Genomic DNA, 16,844 nt, shown 5'->3' on the forward strand with positions numbered 1-16,844 from the left:
ATCAAATCCCAGAGCAATAATGTGTGTGCAGACTGAGAGGCAGGTGTCATATAGAGTAATACAATAATAATAATAATAATAATAATAGATAGAAAACCATCACTGTATCATCATGTGTTAGAAATTGTGTGAATTACAGTGTGCAGGCTTGTAGCAGCACCTGCCCTCTGACCATAAGAGCCACTTTTGAAGGGACATTTTTGTGTGTAATAACAATTGCATTTACAGTCATTTTGTAGGCGCTATGAGTAAGTCTATCTGCATCAGAGTATGGTTATTGAAAAAAAAAAAACATGTAAGTAAATACAACATTTCTCTTTTCTCATTCGAGTTCCTGTTCCTGGCTTTAGGCCCTGTGATAGATTTCAATACTATGCTGCTGGTTCAGACACATCAGAATAAAGCAAGTGCAGCTGGTGCAGTGTATATTACTACTACAGTATATCCCAGATTCGCATGTGATGGTAATTCCAGTGAATCCAGTAGGTGATGCTGTTGCAGTGCCTCCAGCACCCAGCGCAGGCTTGGTTTCATGTACAGTCTGTGTGTGTAATGTAGTGGCCAAGCATATGTGTGTGGGGGTGACGACGATCAGGATGGTGCTTCTGGTCTCCATCAGCCTCGATGAGGATTTAGATTTACAGTAGCGGAGCTCTCTCTGTGGCCTGACCTGAGGATGTACGGTGATGGAGAGGGCACCGTGTGGGACCGGGTCGGGCGGCCGCACCGGGACTGCATGTGCTACCTTGGACCTCCGACTACTTTGATGCCGATGTAAGATATTTCAACTTTTGATTGATACCTCACACCCGAGACTGGAGCCAAACCACACCTGTTGCGCACTTTTTTCCCTCGCAGGTGCATTAATTTTATTTAACAGGAGGTGTAAAATAGAGGAGATTCGGTGTGTGAATCAAATTTAAAATACACTAAGGCTCATTATTCAATATAAATAGTTTGGAGGCAAATTACATTTTATACTAAAAACAATGTGCAGGCTCCAGTATGGGTTCTGTAGCATGGAGAGTAAATTCCACTCAGTGTGAATAAGTAAATGATGTTTCATAACAGCTGAGAGGCTTTCAGGTCACGACAGTGCTGTAGTTTCTTCCTTTAAACTCCCCTGCCGGTCACTGTGAATGTGTTTGTTTTTTTAAGTAGACTGATGTCGATAGAAGGCTGTGCGTAATTGTGCGTACTCGTGTCCGGCTCAGAGCTGTGCTCTCACAAGTGTCGCTTCCCGATAAATAACTCAAATCGATTCTTTAGTTTCGTATAAGCCTGGAACTGGATTCGCACGGTGCTGCATAGAAGGATATACAACAGTTTGCAGGACCAGTCACTTTGGCTTAGTGTCTCTCTCTCTCTCAGTGTTGCTGTGCGGACGCATGCAGGGCCAGTGAAGGATGATGATTTCAGCACTGCACAGAGAGGCGCTGCAGGGGCCCACTGCACTGACCGACTTCCCTGGTTTAAACCAAGGAGAACTCTTATCTTATCAAGTCTCATACAAGCCTTTACAGACTCCCATTCCCCTTCGCCTAGGCAGTGTCTCTCTCCGTCTTGTAACGCACCGCCTTCCCTTGTTCCTTTCTTCCCAGCGGGATGCGCAAGTCTCCCGACGTGAGCCCCAGAAGGCTTTCGGACATCAGCCCGCAGCTCAGACAGCTCAAGTACCTGGTGGTGGACGAGGCCATCAAAGAGGACCTCAAGTCGTCCCGCTCAGTTGAGGACATCAACAGCGCCTCCATAGAGGAGCGGATACTGCGGATCACTGGCTATTATGGATATCAGCCATGGAATGCGAGCTACAAAAGTGAGTCAGTTTGTTACATACACGTAAACTTCTGTGGCTGTAACGTGCAGTGGCGCATGTAGAGAAATGCAGGTGGGTTTTTAAATGCTGGCCCACACAGACTGTTATAAACCCAGGCACCCCTCATCAGTGTGATGGTGATATGATGCAGGTCTAATTAAAAAAGGCTCTTCAACATCACTTAGTTTCCAAAAGGTGCAGCTTGATGCACTTACTGAAATGGTAGCTGTGTTGGATGTGCTTTTTAAAATTTACTTTTTTTTTTGGAGAACATAATCATTTGTAGGTTTCTATGATCACAGCGTGGTGGTTGTTTCACCAACCAGAGACACAATAAGAACCCTGGATTTAATCTGGCACATTGGGTCCCATATTATATCACATTTACACTGGTAAAAAAACAGTATAATCCCAGGTTTAAACATTTTTATCAACATTATAAATCATAGACCAGCTAGACAAAGACGAAAAAACACAACATTAGCATTTCCGTGGCAGTATATCAATGATAGCAGATGGATCTCCACCACTGAGTAAGCTAGCAGACACATAAGTTCACATAGCTAGCCATTAATTAAAAGATACAAAACAATATTTACCTTGTTGCCACTCTTGACTGGTGCTAATAACTGCTATCTGTCAAATGCGTTATCTACTTCATCTTTGTAATGTTTATATTCCCCTAAACTTTGTCTTTGTTTTTCCGTTTTCTTCGTACTTTTCGTTGTTTAAGTTCCTTCAAAACACACAGATACAGACTTTCAAAATAAACTTCCTGTTAAACCGGAAATAATGAACGGTCACGTCGAACTTGACTTATTAACATGCTGATGGATGGAACATCCTTGGGGTTTGTGCTCATTTAGTCAGTATTCACTTCCAGATTACCATTAATGTTTGAAGTGATCCTTACTTTTGAAAACTTGGTACAGTGCTGTATTGTTTTGTCATTAACTAGATCATCTAAACCAGTGTTTCCCAATCCTGGGAACCTCGGTCTGTGCATGTTTTAGATGTTGCCCTGCTACAAGACACCTGATTCAAATGAATGGCTCATTATCAGGCTTTTGCAGAGCTTGGAGCTGACCATTTGAAGGGTTGAACCCAGAGGGTTCGAAAGGACCAGGATTGGGAAAACCTGATCTAAACAATCAACCTATAGTGAACAAAATAGTGACCACAAACTATGTCCAACTGCAGTCAAATGGCACTTAGGAAAACACACCTCTGGAAAGACATGGCCCCTAGGGAAATCACTCACACAAGAGACTGTGTCTAAATGTTAGTGGTTAGGTTTATGGCTCGGGTTACGGTGAGTGGGCTTGTTTTTCCAGAGGCACGTTTTCTCAGTGGAAAATTATCCTCCAGTGGCAGCTGCTGCAGTTGGACCACACTTGTTTTATGTCTCTCCGACTGATTTTGTTTCCACCTTTCACGGACAGGTGAGGTAGTGGTAACCGGGCAGAACAGGCACCGGGAATGGTGTGAATGGTGTGAAGGGTGAAAAGTGTGAAAGAGGCTGTATATCAGGATCTATTGCTTCCAACCATCATTTTCCCACTCATCCTTTACATAATCCCACATTCTGTGTTACAGCAAAGGACAAGGCTTGTGTTCATTATGTACCGCACATAATGAAGAGAGCTTATCTGAATGTGAATTCAGATAAACCTGCATTCTGTCAGTTATCAGCTGAAGAATTATTGCTGCTCTTGGGTGCTGCAGACAGTGAAGCCAATGCTTGAATCAAAGGAGTTTATTCAAGTTAGACATGAAGGACGTTGCTTGGAGCAGTTGGTTCTTTGAACACTTTTACTCTCTGGGTTCCTTTTCATCACTCAGATCATCAGTAGATATGCATCCGTATTTTATTTGTGTGAATATATTTTGTGAACTTAAATGTACGAGTTATGACTGCTGGTGACTTTGGTTGTACAGTATGGAGTTACACTCCTTTACTGACTCTGTCGCTTCAGCTGAGATTTCTGTTTCTCTGTGGTGATGTCTGGACCAATCTTTCGTCAACTTTGTTGTATTTAAATGGGCTTTATAATACATTTGGATTGGATTGGGCGACAAAAAAATGTCACTCCCTTGCGGTTGGTGTAAATGCCATGGAAGTCAATGTGAATGCCTGCAGTCTATTGTCACACAAAGCTTGATGTCTTATTGCGACAAACCAAGGAGGAAAAAAAGAGCATCTGGATGTCCTCCATTGTTGTCTGCTGTGTCACGTTCAATGTCATAGTTCTATGTCGATTCATTGGCTTTACCATTCCAAACCGTACTGTACCAAACTGAACCGGAGCATGATGGAAACACAGCATCGGGGTCAATTTAGAGTGTCCACTTTACAATGAGCAATGGTGATTGAGTACATATAGCTCAGGGGTAGCCCAGCCCTTGAGGGCATTCAAACTGGCAACCCTCCAGTTAGAGGCTCAATTCCCGCCCATTTATCAGCCGCATGTTTGTATACGTGGTTTTCATATATTCGTTTATCGACATTTTAGCACTGTGAGCTTGGGAATCTGATTACTCCATCCTCAATCTAAAAATTAGTGTTTTATGTGAAGATGATTGTTATTGTGGTGATTGATTATGGTGTCAGGCAAATTTGCTTTGCGCAAGAGGGAGTCTAAGTCTAATGTACTCCAATCTATACTTTTGTTTCGTAATGAAATATATGGGGCCTCTGGGCCAGACGGGAGTGGGGTGTAGCAGCGGAAATTGATATTAAACTTTCTGTGTGGTAGAAAACAGATAATAATTAGAAGGAAGAATGAATCGTTTTCATCAAACTGTTGTTTTCTTCAAACAGGGGAGTAACACCCCTGAAAACAACAGACATTCTACATCAAATTAGAGGATTTTCATTCCACAAAAAAACTAAATTTCTGTGTCCAGAAAACACATTTATTTACCTGAATAAATTAATAATCACTCCTCAAGTTACAAACAAACAAATGAATAAACCTTACTGTTCAAATAGTACCTCATGCTGAGTTGCTCTCTGTTGCATCAGACATTCTCTGTGTGCATACAGGGAAATGTGACCTTTCAGTTAATTAACGTCCCACTTTTGCCTTTGAGAGAATGTTTAGTTTGTTTAGATTGCTCTTGTGTCTCATGGATGAAATCAAACGTAAAATTACAACATGTCATGTTCAAAGTCCACACAGCTTTGAGCTCCTTCTGGCCCAACTATAGCTACAGCTGTGCTTTGTGGCAACAGAAGCCTCACTAGTCACACATTGCACACAATTGCATGCCATGTGTTGGACAGAATCAGCCCACAGCCTCCTCTGACACACACGACTTGACTAGGACCCGGTGATGGAAAGCAACAGCTAATGGCTGAGGAGTGAAGGGCTGATGCTGAATGCAGCCAGTTTCAGGATAGGTGGGAGGCTGAGTACTTCTCAGTAGAGTGCAAATAGATGCCTGTCTCATTTGCCGACAAGCTTTCCAAAACAACAGCGTGCGCTCTCACACAGGAGTAAGCAGAATGATGGGGGGGGGGGGGGGGGAACAGGGAGCTTCAGTCATAGGCCATCACTGAGACTGAGGATGAAAGTGTGGCTTTTTAGTCACATTTAATGGGTCTTTTGAATATCCTAAATATGAGACTGCACGGATGGCAAACACACATGATGCTCTAATTTCTCATTTGCATATGTAACAAACACAAGAAAATATGGTTAATTTACTGGACCCGTCAGTCAAATTCATAGATGTCAACAGAATTAAGCTTTTGTTTCTAGTATAGAAAACACAAAAAAATATTATACTGCAGGTTCGTGCCTTTCATCCCAAGATGTCACAGCTGTGCATCTGGCCTGTGTTTAGCACTGGATCCAGCATGTGTGAACTCAGCTGGTTGCATACCTAATACAGTAGCTGCAATGTCCTGTCCTTCTTGTCTCAGACTCACCGCGGCATCGCTGTCCTCTCTCCCTGTCCACATGACAGGTTTGCCAGGAAGGCTGAGTTTCAGTTGTAGTACCTGAGCATGCAGTCACTAAAAGTAGAAACATTAAGGGTGAAAACAAATCTGCAGCATAGACAAGACTCCTCTGACAGCTGTCTGTCAACAATAGCATGACACTTTTTATTTCATTTATATGATTACTTAGTCGCGTCGTAAGATAAGAGCACCCATGTTGTCAAACTGATGAAGATGTTATCTTTATTTGAGCGGGGTTGTCTGTTATGCTGGTGTCGCCACCGCACATAGCCACTTCAGAGCTTCTGCCCTTTTTAGATTTGTAATATCTTTTCTCTTAAATAGTCTCGCCAGAGTTGTCAAGTATCCGTCTGACAAACAGACTTTGTTCTTTTCTTAACTTTCTCACAGTATCCATCACAAATATAGCATCCCCTGTGTCGCAAATTTAGAGTTGCACAAGGCAAGAAATGAGATGGGATTCTATTTTGAGCTCAGGATTGAGCTCATGGTGTGAGCAGGTTGGAGAGAGAGAGAGAGAGAGAGAGAGAGAGAGAGAGAGAGAGAGAGAGAGAGAGAGAGAGAGAGAGAGAGAGAGAGAGAGAGAGAGAGAGAGAGAGAGAGCCTAGACAGGTACCCAGGTACACATTCACGACAGCTGGAAGGGATGGGGAAAAGGTATGGGCCAACTTTGGCTGATGAGTAGGATGATTCCTTTAAACTCAGTGGGAGTTGAAGGAAACAGGAATATGCATGCTCAGCTGGCACTAAGGAGAAGTAGAAGAATATGCACATTCTCGCTAGCTCAACTCACTGCACTAATAAGTCTAGCTTGAAAAAAGTTTGCCTGCAAACTCCTCAGATCAATAAAATAACTTTTTTTAGGTTAAACTTTCCACCATCCCACATGCCTGGGCCCTTCTATATCCATGTCAGAAGCCCTTTTTAGCCCAAGAACAAGCTTTTACTTTTATTTTTGGACTTCAGCTGGACGCATCGACCTACTTTCTGCCACTACAGAGCCTGCCACTACTACATGTCTCACTGTGTACTTCTAACATTGTATACAGAGCGTCCAAGACCTGGGGCTTTCAGATCACTCAAGTGTCGACAGGCCACGAATATCACAGGAAAGTGTCCAATTGTGTTTCGTCTCATGAACACGGGGAAACGACTCCCGTTGAAAGCAGCATATTTACACACGGCATTTTCTGTGGAACTCGAATGGAACAGCTGGCTGATATGTGTGTGTGAAGTCACTCTCTGCTCCAGACATTTGTACTCTACTAAATATGTGCATGTAGTAGAGGTAGTATTTGTTTCCCGATATCATGTAATGTAGAATTTTGTGGAAAAGTGGGAAACGTACTCTGGGTAATGTCAAGTAGCTGAAAGAGGAGTAATTAAGCGAGTGAATGGTGCACAATATGACGGCAGCGTTTAAAATGTTACGTTATCACAGTGATTTAGTGGCTCTACACTGTGTAGTGGCCTGCAAGTGAGAACCATCCCAATCCACATCTGTAGCTTTTTAATTCAAAACCAAAACACCTACACGAGCAGGACAGGCATGAGTCTCGTCATGTCAGCAGCTGTGTAATCAAGATTACGTTACTGACGTGTAAATCACTGTTACACTCTCATTTGTGCACGTTTACTTCCTCACATGCACAGTCAGCCTCAGACAACAGTTTTTCAAACTGTGGGTAAACAAGTCATTACCCTGCAGAGATCCGTCTCTATGCTGCCGTTCTTGCTTTGAACATACATTTTTAAAAAGCACTGCTGCATGTTTTTGTGATATGCACAACATACTAAAAAAAAAAAAAAAAACATATACCCAGAGGATCTGAACATCATGATATATTTAATATTTCATGTGAGTGGGTTGGACTGCATATTTATGAGATTACATGCAGTCCCTTTTTCAATTGTGGGTATTTATATATCAATAGCCATGGATTCACCAAAGGGAATGAGGAAAATTAGTGTTGAAAAGGAACAAGCGTATAGTCATGAGTAGTGACCTTGTCCTGATTAAAAGCCAAATACACACTTGAAGAATGGATTCAAGTACCAGGCATATTTGGGATCCAGTTGACAGATAAACATCATTAAATTGGTTCAAAAATGAATTGAGGATTATGTACGTTTCTGAACAGCACGTGGCAACAACAACAAGTCCCTAAATAATTTCCCCATTTTGTTCAGAAGCACAGTTTATGGTGAGTGGTTCTGGTTTAATGTTCTGTAGAGAAATTGCCAGCAGGGCTCCTCTGAACAAGTGTATTTGTAAGTTGTTTTTTTAAAGAATCTCTGATACAGAAGAGGCAGCTTCAGTTGTGTAACATCACATCTATAATTTAACAGATCATCACACACACCTGCTTCTGAAATTATTGCATGTGCCCACCGGGCTGTGGAATCTGCGAAATCAGCTATGTCACTTCAAAGAAAAAGAAAAGCTGCTGGTTTTTCTCTTTCAGCTGCTCACATGTCTCAATCCAAAGTGGTGGAGAGTGGATGCAGATGACCAAATTAGATTGCAGATTCAATGAGTCTGACAGGCATGTGGGAGAGATTTAGTTTAAGGCAGAGCAGTATATTAAATATTGCACATGTAACCCCTAGAGAATCAATTCCCTAATATCTAAAACATTGAGTTGCCTCAACCCAGCATTGTTAGTGCTTTTGTGTCTCAGAATGAATCCCAAAGACAGCCCTGCTCGCTGAATTACATCTGTGGTGCTTTGTTCCTTGTGCTCACTCTTGCTTGTAATGGAAATCCTGCCAATTTAATGTCAAATCCTGCCTCACTGTCATCCTCCCTTTCTTTCTCTCTCTCACTCTCTCTCTCTTTCACCCCTTTATCTGCTGTTAATTAGAAGTTGTGAAGTGATGACTCCTACCTCAGCGTAATTAATCCAGGGTCTGTTGTGGCCAACACAGACAGTGCATCACTGTCTGTGTTGGCCACAGAAGAGTGGTTCTTATAAAATATATAAAAGAGTGAAATGTAATTGGAGTTTGTGCAAGTAATTAGATGGACATCTTGTGTTAGGAGAGAGGGTGAGTATAGGAATCACATGAAGCAAAAGACAAGCTTTCAAAGTGTCGGATTTAAATTATAATCTTGTGTTTATTTGTTCTTCTGAGCAGTGAAAACAAGTCCAGACATAATTAATGTAACAGAAGAAAGAGTGTCAAGACTGAAAGTGTAGCAGAATAAAAAGAAACAAGAGGCAGTTCTATCAACAGTGCATTGAAACGGAGCTGATTTTGTTGTAAAAAGTTGGACACTGCTATCTCATCCCTCCATCCCCAACAATATTAAAAATGTCAATCATATCGAACTAAGAAAATCTCAGCTTCATTTACCTTCCCTGCCAGATTTGCATTTCCCACATTAACCTTTTTTCCATTACTGTTTAAACGTACAATATATACAGAGGGTGTCTTATATCCTTTTTTCCCCAGCACAACCTAGACCATTTTCACCAACTATATATAAAAAACCAGATTGAATTTGTGAAATTTGCTAATATGTCACAGTTCAAACTTCACTTGGCTCGTTTTTATGAACAAGAATAAAGGAATAACGGTCTATTTTGTAGAATTATTGCTACTTTATTTCACAACTAAAAATGCGATATAAAATGAATCATAACTTTGACTCAACAACACATAAGACGAAAAAAATTACTTTTTTTAAAGCCTGAATATGTGACCTATAAAACACAACCCCCCAGGATGTCCATATAATCAGTTGTGTATTATTCCCACAAATTGCCATGGGTGCACCTGCGGCACAGATCTTCGCAGCATACATTATCTTCCTGTATTGACATACTGTAATATCGCACATAATATTCTATATTCCTTGGATAATATGCATGGCTGGTGCTTGCCTTGCTTTGTGACCGACAGCTGACCTTCTCACTGAATACAGGTCTGATCAGAGTCTGACACCACAGGCCTTAGTCATGCATCCTACAAGAGGCTTGAGTGGAATTCATAATAAACAAGATAAGCACTGTGCCTCATGTATCTGCCCAGTATAGCCCCCCCGAGTACAGTGATATATCACATACACAAGGTTGTCACACGGTCGTACTTCAGTAAATAGAAATGCCAAAGTAGTCACATCACACAATCGCAATCAAAATGAGCAAAATAGCACTTCACCGACAAATTAAAGCATAAGACACGAAACATATGTGAGCAAATTTACAGCATAGACTCCACCCCCTCAAAGGCCAACCACTCGCCAACATCAGCATGAGTGACTCATGTTGTCCGTATGTAGACAGTTAACACACGGGTGACTAATTCTTCCAGTGTTAATTCATATTTATTAATGAGGGGAAACAAATAATCAGCAAACGTTCCTCCACAGAATCAAATGGACATTTTGTATTTTACAAGTCCCAGCTGATTATGAACTGTATTTATGGTGATTGTTACCCCACAGAAAAATGCGTTACTAACCACCGTGCCAAATCTGAATGATTACTAAACTTGCATTAATGTATACAAACACAGAGCTGGTTTAGCTACAGTCCTGCCCTCTCTATCTCCCTTCCTCTGTGAGTGCACCTGCAGCAGGAGTCTGCTCTTCTTCTGTACCTTATTTCCTCATCTTAAGCAATTAAAAACAAAAACGGCAGAGCTTTTCTATGTGTTTTTGTCGAGGGACAAAGACGTATCATCCAGCTACACACCAAAGGTGGTGTATAGGAGCTAATAAAGCAAGGTGCTGGATTTTATATTGTGACAACAGAACACTGCAGAGAAATAGTCTTCATAATTCTTTACTGCACAGTTGTATTTTTATTTTTTTACATATTCTCAGCCACAATTTTCTAAATAATGTATGAAGAGGAAAATCTCTTCACTTGCTTTACACGCACTTTAAGTTAAGTGTAAGTGAAAATTATCATCATGCATTCTGCAGATGTTTGTGCCTATAATGAGGATGCATTTTTAATTTTTAACATTCATGTAAAACAATGACACACTGGCCCACTGACACTGGGCCAGTTCCACAAAAAATTATTTTAAACTTTAAAGTGTACTTTCATCCTCTTTTTACCCCTGCGCAGCCCTGCAACATCTGCTCATGTTACCTTTTATTTTGCACACTCATAGTCTGCTTTTATTTGTCAGACTGGCATTTCTTATACTCTGTATGCGTGACTGTATGTGCAACAGGGTGAGGAACTACCGTCCCATCTATCAACCCATCTACCAGCATACATACTCCTGAACCTAAGCCCATTCCAGTCGCACCCTCTCTGACCTTGTTTATTTTACTCCGTCTTAATCACTTTTCCATTTCAGTGTAAAAACTATTTTGAAAAGAGAAAAACGTGTCAACATTGAACTGTCACTGCTGCAGCAAAAAAAAAAAAAAAAAAAAAAAAAATCAAGTGAGCTTCACATTTTATGAGACTTGGTTTCTATTGTCTAATGAATGGGGAAAAGAAAAAGAGCAGTCATGCATGTGTTCAGAGGAAAGTCTCATTTAGTCTAGTCTTTGTCAGAGTTTAAATCACGTATCACCCATGGTTGCAGAATTGATATACTGTAGAGGCAGTCTTTTACACATGGATGTTTTAATGGTGGAGGAGGGGTGTGTGTGTGTGTGTGTGTGTGTGGTGGCAGTTCATGGTGCAGCCTTTAGAAAAAACTACAGTACTACACAAACAGCACAGTTAGGCCTCTAGGACACAGTGCCCAGTGTAAGCACTGGAGGATTTCTTTGCATCTTTCTAAAATCAGGGATATAAACATTATTTTATGTCTTACTTGCAATTATCTATCATTAGTTTTTAAACTAACACTTTTCATCCTATTTGTTGAAATATTCTTAGCATTTTCAGTGAAAATGTTTCAAGCAGTGTGTGTTTTAAAGGCATTTGATTTATAACTCACGAAGACTAAATAACAAACCTTTCATTTTAATTTGGAACATTTCTCAACTGCTCAGTAACAAGAGGTTGCTGTTAATACAGTTTACAGAAGTTTAACTTGTCATTTTCCAAAAATCCAGTATTTGCACCAATTATAAATCCAATGTGACATAGTGACCTCTAATGGTGAGACTTCAGATTGTAACAAAGTGCTGCTGTAGAAACATGACGGCACAAAATGGCGGCCTTCTTGCTTACATATCAACCCTTCCCGTCATCCTTAATAACTGTAACTCCTAGACGGTTTGTGATATCTAGAAAATTCAAAAACTACTGGCGATCTGTCCAGGGTGTGACCCCGCCTTTCCCCCTATGTCGGCTGAGATCGGTACATCACCCCACGCGACCCTCAAGGGGATAAAGCGGTAGACGGATGGATGGATACTGGAAAACAGAAAAATAGAGCTTTGCGCACATATACTTGTCATTACGGTTACCCTCAGGACTTTAGCGGAACGACCATCCAATCACAGACAAGATTCACCAGCACGTCACACATTTGTGACATCAGCTTATTCCTAAAAAGGTTGAATAACTGCAAGATATCGAAAGTTATCTTGGAAATCTATATAAATGTGTGCAGCCTGATTATCTTGATGGTCATATAGGGTGAAAGGCTTACACTAAAGGCTACAAAATCCAAACAATTGTTATTTCAAAGAAATTATACACATATAAAGTAAAATATATATATATATAAAACGGTTTGTTTTTGCCAATAAAGCCACCTAAATGTTACACACTGGGCCTTTACAGCATCAGTCCAAGTTGTACAACTGCTTCCTATTTTTGTATTCTTTATGCGAAGCTAAGATAAATAGTTGCTTATGGCTGCTTTATAGTAAAGACACACACTGAAAAGGACAGTGAATAAGCTGAAAATACCAAACTGCTCCTTTCAGCAGGTAAAGGGTTTCCTGATAGGATGTTGCTGATAGTGCACGAGAGAGAGAGAAGTCACTGCAGCCACAAAAAAAATCCAGATCAGTCAGCGAAAGAAGATGAGCCTTTGAGGAACAACAAAGCAATGACGGAAAGATAGATGAATCGATTTCAACATGATAGAGACCCCCCTCTGCTGCCTGTGTAGTCTGTACACGCTGCCATAGGCCAGTTAGTTGTTTTTTCTGCACGACAGAAAATATCATTGGTGAATGTTTGACAGCTGATCCCTTCGGTGTAATGCTGTTCAAAGGGGAAATATCTTCACTCTTTTTTATGATCTTATTCCTCATGGGTTCATTAGACCGAGGTTCATGTAGACAGGAACTTGCAGTTCATTCAGTTAAGGGGGGGACTAATTGAGATGTATTCAATTTGTTTACCTGTGACGGCACGTTTGCTCTTCGTCGTTTTGACAATTCGCAATCTCAATCTTTCTGTCATGGATTATCGGCGAGTTCACAGGAGTGCTGCTAATGACTAACCAGTTTCTTCAGTTTCCTCACTGCACGGTGCATTTCATAAATAGTGAACCATAACTCCTCTGCTGAGCAGGGCATGACTTAAAAGATATTTCATGTTCCCCTTCTTGTGTCTTTCAAAGCCAACACTAAGTGTCAGGAGTAAATTCCTGAGGAGATAAAAGCATATTCTAACTTTTGATGGATGGAGTCCTCTAAAAAAAAAAAAAAAAAAATCTGTAGCTAGACATGATTTATCTTCTTTCAGTGTATCATGAGCCAATGATATCAGCAACAATGTGAAACTGATAATGAGTGATTTATGTGTTCGCTAATAGACGTGTACTGACATGTCTATTTGTATTTTGGCTTTAACTGTTTATTTTCTGAGAAAATGCTTTAAAGGTAATAATATTTTATGGAAATATGATTTCCTTCCACTCACTGATATATTTGTCAATCAACAGGTGATGCCATTATAGAGGTGTGATCATTTCTGGTTACCCACAAAGCCTCTGGCTGCAGTATATCATTGTGTTAGTGTTTCACATGCGAGTGTAGTTTCTTACAATGAGCTAAATAAATCAACAAAATATATAACTAAACAACATTCTGCCCCAAAATACCGTATATTATATACACATAAAAGACAAATAACAATTTACAGGTCAATTTAACGCCATTAATTGCACTTTTACTGCAATGCTGTCCTTTGCATTTAAATGCTGCATCATTTTACTGTATATTTCATGTTGTTTTAGTTCTACTGGCTGTTGTTAGGCTATATTTCAATATCATTATTTGCATTATTAATTACAACTTGTCACAAAATGCGTGTTACAGTTTTCCTCGTCTTTGGAGAGATGTTTTTAGATGTCTATTCTTGCCCAGTGTCCTACTACTCTCTAAACCTTGAATAAGAATCACTTTTTATATGCACTTCACTGTCATATCATGCAGTAGCACTCTCAAATGTTTTCAGAAATGTTAATTATCACTATAGCGATTTCCTAACATTATCTCTGGTTCAGATTTCCACATGTGTACATTTAATTTGAGGACTCAGTAGAGCAGTGTTGTTGGTATGAGTCGGGACAGCCGAGGGAGCAAAATATCCCCATGCATGTCATTGCAAGTCATTATTATAACCCCCCAGCCCCCATCGTCCAAAGTAACCAACGTGGGTCAGAAAATCAGGCAATTAAGGAGGTTGTGGATATGGATGAGAGCCGACAGCCATTGGAGGAGGGCAGAAGGAGCCAGGAAGCTTGAATCTCTCTTCTCCCCCTCGGGGAGCTGACTGGTCCAAATTTTCAGCCCACTACACGTACAGAACAAGCACTTAATCAAAATGCTTATTCAAATCAAGCGAATGCACAAACTCCCCCATTTGCCCAAGTGCACACTCTATGCATCAGTCCACTGTTAACCGCAGTACTCGATAAGATCTGTTAATGGCGGAATCACAGTAAGAGTACATTAGATTGCTGTAAATATCAGTAAAATTAATCATTGAAGAGTGTTTTTTTTTAAGGTTGTAAAGTTTAAGTTTATATCCTGGCCAAAACCCTGTGTCTCTACTGAATATTGGATAATTACTGTGGAGAAGCGGGACTTCAGGTGATATTTGTCACCTGTGTTACTTGCACCACACTTATCTACAGCCACACACACTTCCCTCTCATGAGAACTGCTCTCACCGGAATGATAAATTGCCTCAGTTTTGGCGATACAGTCGCACGGCTGATGAAGAATCCATAAAGTGTGTAACGAGCATACAAAGCTGTGCATTTGGGAACTCCAGGGCATCAAGTTCTATTTCTGTCCAGCTAGGTCTGTGCACTATTTGTCTGAGTGCTCTTACTGTTTGAGGCTGATAAGTGGAGATGGAGGAGAGCAAGAGTGTGAATTTTACACTACTGACAGCACACACACACCTGCTGCTCCTGCTCTTTTGATGGGCCTCCAACACCTGCTGTCATGTGAAAGATAGGTTTACTGATCAGTGACCGGTTTGATTGCTGTTGAGAGCGAGCCCTCTGGGCCTGGCAGATAATCGAAAGACTTCAAAGACAAAAAAAGATCTGAATCTCAATGATTACCTCCCTAATGAGAAAGACATTGTCACTGCTGCAGGAACTGCTGGTTCCTTTCTTGGTCTTTGAGCCTATTCCTTGTGGCACTGAAATATTTACCACAAAGGAAATTCAGACTCCCAAATTTTAGCCTCAGTTAGATTAAAGCAAAGTTATGCGTAATGCCAAAGTAACGACGTGTAAGGAAGTGTACATGAGGTGTCGTTTGTAAAGTGGCTCAAGCTGAATATAACATCATTTTTGCCACATTTAGCTCCAAAAAATGTTTTTAAAGTGAACTTTTCCCTTTTTTACAGCAATATTTCTTAACTTACAATAGTTAAATCTAAATACTACATTTAAATCTTTGCAGTCATATTTTAATCACAGTCACAATGTTTGGCTTCTTTTCTTCAATATTAAAAATGTGTGCTCTGCTCCATGAACCGCTGCCTATATGTGCCTGCATGTTCAATCAAAACTGCTGTTGTTTCTCTCACCATGCAGCTCCAGACTTCAATGCAAGATTTACAACAGATAACTTTTTGAATCACCATGGAACACTTTAGAAGACAGCATCACTTCTCTCTCCTCTCTCTCAGAGAGACCCTCACTGTTTTGGTAATTACTCATACGTCCCTGAGGGTAATAGAGGTTCCACACTAGAGCTTTAAGGTCTAATGACTAGATTCTGCTTCTGCAGGAGTAGGGTAGAGTGAAATATGGCAACAGATCCTTCATTTCCTTTCTCTGGGTCAGGCCCACATGTTTTTATTTTTAATGTTTTCTTCAGTTGCTCACAGGACTAACCTGGCAGTTAGTGAGGATGTCTCTAAACAAATGTGAGAGGTTCATTCCCCCTGCGTTTCACAAACATAAATACATTTTAATCAATAGTAACATCCCGGATTTTCAGTGCCTCAACCCAATTACAGAAGAAGAAAAAGTTTATAGCTCGAGGGATTGCACTGCCAGTTGCTATTCATGTTAATTCATCTTTGCTAACTGCCTGGACATAACCTGCATTGCACCAGTGGCTCTATGAAAGCTCAAAGCTGCCTCGCACTGTTATACTGTACATTTGTGTCAGATACATAAACAAAATAATGTTTAAACATCCTAAGGAAGAGGTAAATTACTTAAATTACTTTAATCACTACAAAGACATATAGCAACTCATTGTGCATCAACAAACAAAAGTACACTATTTAAACATTAAGCTTTTTGGTGCTGCACTTGCACCAGTGTATCTGACCCGTATGCTTCTTGCTGTTCTGATTTAAGATACAAGAACCACATGTAGCCACATGTATTATTATTATTATTATTATTATTATTATTATTATTATTAATAATAATAATAATAATAATAATAATAATAGAGCAATTACCAAATAGAACAACAAATCACAAGCATCAGCTTTATATGTTAAATATAGTTTCGAGCACCCCACCTATACTATCGTAAATGATAGTTCTTTGTCTTTGTTCATTTGCCAAATAAGCAGAGCTTTTAAAACTTGTGGTCAACCTTTGCTTGCCTGCCCTGTGTAGCGGTCTTATTGGTTCTACTTTGAATGATTGAGTTGCATTTTTGGAAACTACATCATGGCTTCAAATACAAATCTGGGT

General features: G+C 40.3%; 1 protein-coding gene across 1 annotated transcript in view; it reads left to right on the forward strand.

Moving 5' to 3' along the window:
• Nucleotides 1-573: 573 nt before the first annotated feature.
• Nucleotides 574-16,844, forward strand: part of slc35f3b (solute carrier family 35 member F3b) — a 47,429-nt gene continuing 31,158 nt past the window's right edge. Inside the window, exons 1-2 of the mRNA XM_058651703.1 lie at nucleotides 574-774; nucleotides 1,602-1,816. Of these exons, the coding sequence (XP_058507686.1) occupies nucleotides 677-774; nucleotides 1,602-1,816 (313 nt within the window). The 5' untranslated portion in view covers nucleotides 574-676. The remainder of the gene's footprint in view (nucleotides 775-1,601; nucleotides 1,817-16,844) is intronic.

The sequence above is a fragment of the Solea solea genome, chromosome 15 (genome assembly GCF_958295425.1).
Source record: "Solea solea chromosome 15, fSolSol10.1, whole genome shotgun sequence".
NCBI lineage: Eukaryota > Metazoa > Chordata > Actinopteri > Pleuronectiformes > Soleidae > Solea > Solea solea.